This window comes from Malaclemys terrapin, chromosome 4 (genome assembly GCF_027887155.1).
Source record: "Malaclemys terrapin pileata isolate rMalTer1 chromosome 4, rMalTer1.hap1, whole genome shotgun sequence".
NCBI lineage: Eukaryota > Metazoa > Chordata > Testudines > Emydidae > Malaclemys > Malaclemys terrapin.
Window position 1 is genome coordinate 86,540,744 of NC_071508.1, and position 10,907 is coordinate 86,551,650.

The 10,907-nt window shown below is 46.0% G+C and overlaps 1 protein-coding gene across 2 annotated transcripts in view; it reads left to right on the forward strand.

Moving 5' to 3' along the window:
* The window catches only part of SMOC1 (SPARC related modular calcium binding 1), a 167,231-nt gene extending 159,744 nt beyond the window's left edge, over window positions 1-7,487 (forward strand). For both annotated transcript variants that reach the window (XM_054027263.1, XM_054027265.1), the window contains exons 12-13: window positions 988-1,038; window positions 3,476-7,487. In XM_054027263.1, coding sequence (XP_053883238.1) covers window positions 988-1,038; window positions 3,476-3,492 — 68 coding nt within the window. In that variant the 3' untranslated portion in view covers window positions 3,493-7,487. The remainder of the gene's footprint in view (window positions 1-987; window positions 1,039-3,475) is intronic.
* Window positions 7,488-10,907: the final 3,420 nt, after the last annotated feature.

The window sequence follows — 10,907 nt, forward strand, 5'->3', positions numbered from 1 at the left end:
TCAGGACCAGATTTTCAAATGCTGGCATCCATTTGTGTGTGTGCAAATAATCAAAGCATACAGTTTTTTGCACCTCCAATTTAAATCACATAGACGTCAAAGTCCCTGAATTGTGCTCGTCTGTCTCCAGCCCAGCATGGAAATGGGAAGCTCACTTGCTGATTCTGGCGGGAAATAGTTGTGCTGGTTTTCCTCAGATTTCGAGACGGTGACCAAAATTATCAAATATGGCTGCCTAAAAGCCACATGTAGGCACCTATATGGAAATGGGCTCACTTTCAGGCGTGCTGTGCTCCTGCAGGTCCCACTGAATTCCCACTGAGAGTTGCAATGCTCAGTAGCTTTGAAAATCAGGCCACTCCTCTCTAGGTGCCTGGGTATAGATATGGGTATCCAAGTGTGAACATTTTGGCCTAACTTTGTAGACACCAGACATTCAGATAAGTTTGGGCCATCCAGTCTATCTGAGCACCTTATAAAACTGTCCAGTCCTCTTAGTGGCCTTTAGAGAAACCTGAGTGTTTTTCTTCTGTCCTGTTTTCCCGTAGTAGGAAGAAGTCTCAGGAACCTCATACCACTAAATATCTTTCAGTTCTTATTCCTCTCGCCCCTACTCAGGAGCAGGCAGAGAAGTTTAATTCTGGGATTTGGGGCTGCTTACCCAAACTGAACCTTTGGATTTCATGAGAGTCCCACATCACAATCTAAGATCTTAAATTGGATTAAAATGTAGATATTAAAAGTCTAAGTCTAACTCTAAGAGATGATGCAGGCCAGGACTGAGATGCACTGGCGGAAATAGGTGTGTGTAAGTATAAGGGAGCTTTGCACAGAGCCTGCCTATATTACTGCACCCAGCTGCAGTCAGCAATAGTCCTTCATTGTCATTAGCAGAGCAATCATTGCTTTTTCCTAAAATTATCTCCAACATTCAGAAGAATCAAAAACTGCTGAGTGATAAGCAAATAGTGTTCTTGGATTTTGCAGGTAGTGCTAGCAGTTTCCCCCATGGAAAAAGACAAGGCATTAACCCTTTCAGTAAGTATTTTATCTCTTATTTTTGTTTCCTTTTTCTTCTGTAGCACTCGCATACCTCAAAATTCATGGGTCCCTCCCCATTTTCTTGCCTGACATCTGTCCAATGAGCTGACCTTGCAGTACACTACTTCCCAGTACAGACTGAGAGTAGCTAAGGCATGGAATTTGGAATCCGGGGACTGAGAGTTTCATTCCCCACCCTTCCTGCTACTCCAGGGCTCTGGGGGCTATTTAAAGGGCCCAGGACTCCCCTGCTTCTACCGCCCCGACCCTTTAAATAATCCCCGGAGCCCTGGGGTAGCGGCGGCAGGGCTCTGGCAACTATTTAAAGGGCCCAGGGCAGTAGAGGCAGCGGGAGCCCTGGCCCTTTAAATAGCCCCCAGGGCCCCGCTGCTCCTACCCCAGGGCTCCGGCAGTGGGGCTCTGGCGGCAATTTAAAGGGCCTGGGGCTCCAGCTGCTGCTGGGAGCCCCAGGCCCTTTAAATTGCCGCCTGGGGAAGCCGGGCCACCCCGGTACGACGCACCGGCTCTTGCCGGTACCCCGTACTGGGGTTTACCGGCTTACTTTCACCTCTGGAGAGAACAAACAACTTGACATAAACTGTGACAAAAAAGGGCTAACGTGAGCCTTACATGTATAAACAGGGGAGTAGTGATTAGGGGTATGGAGGTGATTTTACCTTTGTTTGCAGCATTGGTGAGACCAAGACTGAAATACTGCACAACGTTTAAAAAAGAATGGTGAAAAAATGGAGAGGTTGTAGAAAAGAGCCACAAAAATTATTTGAGGGCTGGAGAAAATACCTTCCAATGAGAGACTTAGAGCTTTCTCTGTTTAGTTTCGCAAAAAGATTCAGAGGTGACTTGATTAGTGTACAAGTACTTTCATGGGGCAAAAATACTGAGTACTAAAGGGCTCTTTAATCAAGTGGGGAAAAGCAGAACAAGAACCAATGGCTGGAAGCTGAAGCCAGAAAAACTCAAAAATTAACTATTTTATTTTAGAATAGAACCCGTATTTGACAAAGCATTAGGCAAGTCAAAATTTCAGACCAGGGCAGTTTTCTAATGAACTATAGCTCAGATTAATTATCAAATGGATTTAGTTCAGACTTCGCAGGAACATTCCCCTTTGCCTTCAGGTAAAAATGGCAATTTTCCATCCTCCCTGAGCTCCCTGTTGCATATGTGGAACGTGGCCATTAAGCCACCATTATAGGAGAGTGAAACTCCTCTCCATGACCGGCTAGCTCTGCCAGCCAGTACAGAACGGGGCAGAGCCATAGTTCTGCCTCCTTGCTGCTATAAACCCTTTCTGTATCCATGCAAGGGCCAGCCACAACCTGGCCCAGTGGGCTAGCAAGGGCCAGTAATGTGAACACCATCTGTATGCCAGTCTTGGCTAACAGGACAAGAGAAGCCATAAGAGGAGATGTACTGCAGGGCAAAATGTGTAACTCCATTAAAGTACAAGGATACATTGTCTCTCGCTCATTTCCAGTTAAGTGAAGGCCAGTGCATTAGTGAAACTTGCAGCTTTGCTTCCAGTAGATCTCGGCCTTGCTTTGTGCTACTCTGTGTGGGATTTCTAATCTCAGAAGGGTTACTACTAGAACCATGTGGCAGCAGTTTGTAGCCTCAGGCCTTTCATAACAGCAACGGATGCGAACCTCAATACAACCAGCTAAGCAACCCCATTGCTCCCTCACTGCTGTGGCTCCCCCAGATCTTAAGAGCTCTGGGGCTTTTCAAGTACTGAATCCCTCAACTTCCAGTGAATTCACACTCCAAGTTTGCTGGGTTTCCTAAAACCCCAGCATTAGCTTTGGAGCCGGGGCTTTAGCAGCACAGTGGGCTTTGGAGGATGTTGTCTAGGAATGCCACTAAAGGGGGTTAGCAGAGAGGTTTCTGCTGCTGGAGGGTTGGGGAAAGGCTACTTTGACTAGCGATTGAATTCTTCGCAGACCTGCCTGCTTGATGGGGAAGGAACCCAGCTGGCCACGCTTTGAGATGATTCACGCTGGTAGTGCAGTGAGACCTCCATCTGACTCTCACTAGAATCAGTAGGAGTTCTGCTCTTCAGTGGGGACAAGATTGGGCCTTAGGTAGAAGAGAGGGCGTGGGGGTTTTGCCCAGACCATTCACCCATTCCCCAGGAGGGAATGAGCAGCCATGGTTTGTGTTTAAAAATACACCCATGCCTAAGGCTGTATGTGTGACTCATCCAATGCTGCCTCTTCCACAAGGCTATTGCTCGTTAAGTCCTAGTTCTTGTCAGCTTTGCAGCTTATTCTGAACTAGTTGCCCTCCAGAAGCCTTTTCTGTCATGGAGAGGCTGTACAGCACGCTTACACTGCTGGCTGCAACTTTGGTTTTAATTTTGGTTTTCCTCTCTCACCTCCCTCCACCAATATTCTGCCTGACTCACCGCCTTCAGTAGGACGCCTGGTCTAGGAGCAGATATGAATAGAAGACAGGAGGCCACCCGAAGGATGGACAGACTGACACCCTGCTGCCATGTGGCATTGGCAACATCCAGCGTAGCAGAAGTGGCACCCAGAACATTTGCACTTTTTTTAATGATTGGTTTGTTTGTTTTTTGTTTAATTCCATTATCTAATACTTTGGGGGAGGGGGAATGAGAGCATGACAAAAAAAAAAACCTTTGGACAGCTACTGACAACTTAAGTTTCTGAGTTCACAGGGACTCGAGAAGAAAGAGATTTTTATATACTGTATATAAATATATATGTAAATTGTACAGTTGTCTTGTACAGGGGTTGGAGTCACTGTTTGGTCCCTCCCCTCAATTTCATAGGCTGTTAGGGTTAAAGGGACACCTTGACTTCTGGAATCCAGTAATGCAGTGATGTCTACAACCGATCCATCCTCTGGCCACAAATTGCGCTCTCTCTAGCACCTCCGTGTGCATAAAAGCAAGTGTATTGCCACAGCTTGTGCTCACAGATGTGCACTGGGGGTCCAAGTCGTGCAGTAGGCCAGCTGTTTTTTGGGAGTTACTGAATACATCAATCTGCTACTGGAGTTGATGGGCCCACTGCAGTGTGCGGAACTGGGCCTTTGGGAGAGCAGCGCTCCTTTCCATCAACGAACTGCAGATAAATGAGCAGGAACAGGTGCGAAGTTCAAACCTGAACCATGGGAGGCACAAAGATAGCTCCAGCGGCGGCTGCAGATTGGGTAGTGGTGAACAACAAACCTGTTGCCATCCAGACAAGGAAAACATGTAGAGCAGATGCCATATCTTGGACATCTAGTGGTACCAAGGGCACAAGGAGTGCCAACAGTAGGGAGACTCAGTATAGGCCCCAGTAGTGCCAGTGGAGTACAGGGAAGGCACAGAAGTCCTGCATCTTCATGTATTCACAAAGTGATCATAGAAATACCCTCTATTCATATGTAAGAAAAATACAAAGGAGAAAGCATGATGTAGCTCTGCTATGCTCCTGAAGCCCCCTGCAGTCTGCTTAGTGCTACAGGGGAGAGATGAGAGCACATATGTCAATAGCGAAAGATACAGCGGGAGACCTGTCTCTAGGAGTCTAGTTTCATCTCTGTCGTTTTAGCCCAGGCTCATTAGGAAGGCACTGTTCACTACAACCTGAACAATAGCTGCTCGTACCACGGGTTCCTGTGCTTGCTGTGTGGGACTATCTTCCGATGCAGTAGTGTGAACTCTCACAGTTCCCACCTCCCAGGAATCTCTGTTCTGATGTCTCTAGTGTCAGCCGTAATGACACTCTCTTAAAGCCATGGCTCAGCTTGAACAGGCTGCTGCGTTCAGAGATCACAGCGACCGTTTTAGCTGGTGGTGCCTTGGCCAAAGTTAGTGTCTTGTTCATCTCAGTTAGACACACTTGTAAAATCTGTGGAGGGACAGAATCAGCCAGGTCTGTGCATTAGACCGTGGGGTGCATGGAGCATGATGGGAAGCAGCAGTGCATTCCTGCTTTGTGCAGCTCTAGCCTGTTTGACCATGTGCACGTTCTGGGGAGGGCATTATTTACAACAGCCTCTCAGATGTCAGACACGTCACTCTCTCCTGTCACTCCGATTTGGACTGCAGCCTTTGTACTCCGCTTTCGTACACGCATTTTCTGTCTAAACTAGGGCTGCCAACCCTCCAGGGAGTCTCCAGGAATTAAAGATTGATCTTTAATTAAAGATTATGTCATGTGATGAAACCTCCAGGAATTCATCCAACTGAAACTGGCAACTACCTGCTGTCTGCATTCTGCTGCAGTAGGGGGAGCAGCTCTCTGGTGACATTATTATCCATGTACTTTGGCTGTTTTGCTTGCAACGGGGCTGCTGTGTTGTTGCATGTAATGTGCTGAATGGGATTCACTCTCTCTCTCTCTTTCACTTGTACACAGGCAATGTGTAAGCTACTCTCAGGCTAATGAGAAATGGTAGACAGGCACCAATTTGTACAGTGTTCGTGTGATCTGGGTTTGAAACTAATCCTTATTTGGACGGTGGCAAAGCTATATGTGCAATACCATGGAAGTGTCCTGAAATGGATACTGCTGCTAGTGCCAGGCATCATGCCATGCTGTTGTAGGGTGACCCCAGAACATTGCTTCCCAGCAGCATTGCATCGTGGCAGAGAGGCCTTGCATCATGCTGGGCTGCGTGGCTTTGCGACATGGTGTTGTGACGTAGCACACTCACAGGGTGCTGCTGTTACATCGCTTGGTGACAGCAGTGTGTGTGCTGAACGTGCATCACAACACAGCAAGCTCACACCACACTGTTCACTAATTAAATATTCAGAGGGGGCAGGGCTCGATTGCAAAAATAAATTGCTCATTGGATTCCAGAGCTTGGGACCTTCTAGATGAGAGCAGGATTGAAGCTGGGTTAAAGTGTTTGGTCTGGATTAAAAATATCAACAACAAACTCATGACAAGTGTCTCCCTGAAGCACAAATCTCACAAACCCACCATAAAGAAGAACGGTTGTCTTTAGTGAACAGCAGCACCCGCTGCTGGCTTCTCATTGTAAATTACATACAATGTATATGTGCTCTTCTGGCTTTTCCTTTTTATACTTTGGGGCAGGGGGTATGTGTACGTTGAAACGATTTAGTTTAGTGTATAATGAGAAATGTCAGTTTCCTCCTCTAATCCTGTTGTAGGAGAGAAGAATGAACCCAACTTTGTGTAAACTCCTTTTCTTTGTATACTAGTTTTAGGAATGCTAAGCATTGGCTGCTGTTTTCACTTAGTCACAGGCAGCACGAGCAGAAGGTTGGATGCCAGAATGGGCTGTCTCGTATGGTCTCTGAGAGCAGCAAATCTTCAGCAGCAGAAGTGGGCTGGTAGAGGTGGTCTCTGCCTGTTTGCTCAGGGCAATAAAACCCCCTAAATCCAGTCTTGGGTGCTGACACTTTAAGACTCATTGCATCTTTTCTGCTGGAAACTTTGTCAGTGAGCTCACATTGCCTATTGCCAAGTAAACCCTTCTGCAACCTTTGTCCTGCTGTCAGCCCTGCCTCCCTTCTCTCTAAAGGATGCTTAAAAAACATACCACGCCTACTGTCTGCAAGTTAATAGTCTGGGCACCTCTTCAAGGAAGCCAAGCTATTATCTACTTGTAGGGCCAGCCTCAGAACCTGTGGGGTCCTAGGTGAAATCTGCCAGGGGGTTGCCTTCTGGCCTGGTTCTGCTGATGGAATGGGAATCGAGCAGTACACTGCCTCCCCTTCCGTTCCCGCTGGAGAATGAGTTGCTGGGTTTACATAGGGTCCTGAGCAGTTTCTCTAATGCCTTGTGCCTCACATTACTGTTTGTGCATGAGACTCTGAGTGATTCTGTGCAGCTGGACCATAATTACAGCATAAATGTAGTCTAGCTTTTTGTGTGTTGGACAGTCACACAGACTATCCTGGCCCTGTGGCATAAATCAGTCATTCAGTTGTCCATATCAAAATGGCAGTGGCTGCAGCTCTCTGACAGTTCTCCCAGAACTGAAACTAGAAATGTTAGCAGCAAATCCTCCTGCAGCAGCGCTACAGTTCCTACCAGAGAACTGAGTGCCATCCCATCTGTTGGGAGGTAGAGCCGAGCACATCCTTCCCCAGCAGTAGCAAGCCAAATGCTGTTCTCATTTACACCACTGAAGTCCATCGGTCACACCGGTGTACACGAAAGCAGAACTTTGTGCATGTCTCACCCACCCTTGTGAATCCTTCTGAATATGTTCATGGCTTCTCTGAGTGAGTGCCAAAAACAGCCAGGACAAAGGAGAAGAGGCCAATGGCCCTACAGAGCAAGTCTACATCCAGCACTGGTCCTGTTGGAGGGGGAGATCACCAGTGAAGTAAATTTGGTATTGTCTCCCGCAGCAGTTCTGTTGACAGCATTGTTCATTAGACTGAAAGACGGCTGGTTGGTTTTGGTTTTGTAATAAAATAGATAAATGTTGCTTTGGAGTCTTGTGGAGCTTTAATTTCTAGAGTTCATCCCCTTCCTCTGCATCTCACCCTGACAGTTGCCTAAGCAGAGCCCTGGGAAATGGGCAGTTTCTGTTCACAGTGGTCCATGCCATTCCTTAGTTAAGTCTGGTCAACATGGGGTGAGCCCCACACGTCACTTCAGGGCTGCCCAGAGGATTCAGGGGGCCTGGGATAAAGCAATTTTGGGGGCCCCTTCTATAAAAAAAAAAGTTGCAATACTATAGAATACTATATTCCTGTGGGGGGGCCCTGTGGGCCCTGGGGCAAATTGCCCCACTTGCCCCCCTTCTGGGTGGCCCTGTGTCACTTTCACACCCAAGAGCTCAAAGTGAAACTTGGACAAAAGCAGCCCCTTGAATCAGCCCAGGATCACTCAAAGGCAGTGAAGCCTCAACAAGGAAGCTGGGTTGAGCTTTGCTGTGTTTCACCCAGAGGTGGTGGCATTTCAGCTGTACTGGCTGTGTGGTTTGTAAAATCTCTGTACAACTTTTCATGTGTGATGTACCCGAACACTTGGATGCTAATATCTAAACTGTATTCTTCATCAGCAATAACCCAAATTTAGGTGAATAAATTTATGTACTATATGTACCATATGACTTTTAAAAAACAACTTTGTGGACAATCCAAGAACTATACCCAGATGTACAGACACACTTTTTTCAACCTGTGTATTATATAATTTTAACATTAGCTTTAATAAAATACTTTAGGCAAGTCACTATATAAGAATGTTTCCCTAGTGAACTGAACAGCAGAGCAAATACTGCCACCTACAGGTCATGGGCATTTTCAACAGTTACCAATGAAAAATGCTCATGGCCTTCAAGGTGTTGTTCATGCATGCTTTCTCCTGCCTTATGAAATGGCTGCACATTCTCTCACTTCCCAGAAAACATGTCAAGATTGTGACTAGCAATAACTTCCTGGCCATCCTCTTGTTAGGACCAGAGAATCCCCATCATCTCTTTTGGCACCTCAAACAGAATATTCAGGGCAGGTGCATTCAGACCATGTCCTTAGCAAAGTCTCTACTGCAGGCTCCAGTACAGAGACAGGCCAGAGTTGTGAAGCTGGGATCTGAATTTTCCTAAGTGCAGGGTGGAACAGGGGATGAATAAACCCCACATTTATGTCTGCAACAGTCTCTAGTTCCTAGAAGGGCTTGGTAGAACGTTGGCAGTGAAATCCCAAACCCTAGGAGTCACCTGGCCTCAGTTTTCATTCCACACTGTCAGACGGAGTTAATCATGTGGAGATCCAAGCCCAGGAGTATTCTGCTTTTAAAAGCAGGCCATTGTTTCCCAGGTAAGGTCTGAAGGTAAGACTTGGATTGAGGCTGGGGTCCCTGAACACCAATGGGAGTCCTGAAGAGAGAATTATTATTGAAGTAGTAGGTGTGTAGCAATGGCAGTTCTGTTACAGATTCAAAGCAGCGCACTAATGTCTCTAAGAGCTGTAAGAATTTGCTGATGTGGTGTGTGAGAGAGAGAGTGAGCAACCACATTGATTTCAATAGATGTTAGGAGCTGAAATATCATTATGAATCTGACAAGTTCTTTACCTGAATATTAAGGAAGGAATTAAAATGTTCAAAACTGGCTAATAATTTTGTGAGCCTCTAGTTTTGGGTGCCCTTTAAAGGGTCCTGATTTTTCAGAGAGTGGGTGGTCGGCACTTTTGGAAAATCAGGCCCCTCTAAAGTGTCTCATTGTGGGCACCCAAATCACGTGTCACTTTGGTAAATCTTGGCTGTAGGCTTGACAGCATGTCCCTCTAGTTACCATAATGAGATCAATGGCGTAGTCCATGCCTATCCTGAAGCTACTGGTTCTATCTCTGCAACTTCAGACAGCCCTGAAGTAGGATCACATTGGGAAGCTTTTTCTCACAACCAAGGTTAGCAACTTAAATTAAAAAATAAATGTAAATCTGCAGAACCTGATGTGCTCAAGTGCCAATATTATGTAATGACAAATGTTTGTCTTCACTCTAGCTGCAATCCCACTCAGTTTCTCTCTAGTTATAGACAGAAAAGTAACTACAAAGTGGACATCATGGGGAGCAATCTTTCAATGAGTCCCAAGCAAATATGCTCAATTTATCAGTGAATTGGATGATTTTTCTAATTGTCAGCTCTAGAAACTCCACCTGGAATCTGAAAGTGCAGCTGTGTTATTTCTGCCTCTGACATCACTACCTGTAATTACGACTGCCAAAGTCCAAATTTAGTTGACAGTTTAGCTGATGCTCCAAGAATCAGAATAGAATCCAGCTCTGTCTCTCAGGGCTGCTGTGGGTCTGCAAAGCAAACAGGAACAAAAATAGGCCGCTTACAGTACTCTTCCCAGCAGTGACATTTCCAGGAGCCCTTTCATTCAAATTTAATTTTTCTGGACTTCGAAATAAATTATAAAAATACATCATTGACCTCTTGGCCTCTCAAAGCCTAGGCCCTGTAATCAAGTCCCAGGTGCAAAAAAAAAAAAAAAAACAGACAAAACCCCCAGACAAACTCCAAAAGCCTGTGTTAAACGAGAGAGATGGATGAGCAGAAGTCTCACAAATTACTTTGGAAAATACCTTACAACATTATTTCCTTTAAAAAAAAAATGCAGAATTCTATTCCACCTAACAGGCACTGGAATGCATGCTTATGCACAGCTAGGCTATTCATGGAACCTTAACTTTGCCTTGCTCCACTACCAATGTTCCTAGCAGGCCTATGTCACCTGTTTTGTAAGCTGTGATGTTTTCTTGTGCTCTTCTTTTGAATGAATTATTTTAAAGAACATGTTCATTTTGAAGGGGGTTAAGCCGTCCACGCCAATAGGCTGGGGCTAGCTTTAGTTCAGAAAAGCCTGGGGATTTGAAGAGTTTGGATATACAGTTAGCAGGAAGCGTTTATTACAGCACACTATATACAGAGCCGGCAACAAAAAACTAGGTTAATGCTGAGGTCAGGTTGCTTGGTGGTATGTTGTCCCCTTGCAGCATGTTGAGTTGAGCAAAACTCAAACTTCTGAAAACCAGGATGTGCACAGCATTTCCCTCCGTCAGCAAGGGCCCAGTACACCCCATTAGCAAATGTACCTTTACTCTGCCAAACCCACAGCTGCTGAAATGCACAAGCTCTTCACCTCCTTTTTTACAGCCCATTCACTCTCAGAAATAGAAAAGAAATTAATGGAGATATTCCATCTCCTAGAACTGGAAGGGACCTTGAAAGGTCATCAAGTCCAGCCCCCTGCCTTCACTAGCAGGACCAAGTACTGATTTTGCCCAGATCTCCAAGTGCCCCCCTGAAGGATTGAACTCACAACCCTGGGTTTAGCAGGCCAATGCCCAAACCACTAAGCTGTCCCCACCCACAGGAGTCCAGCTCACT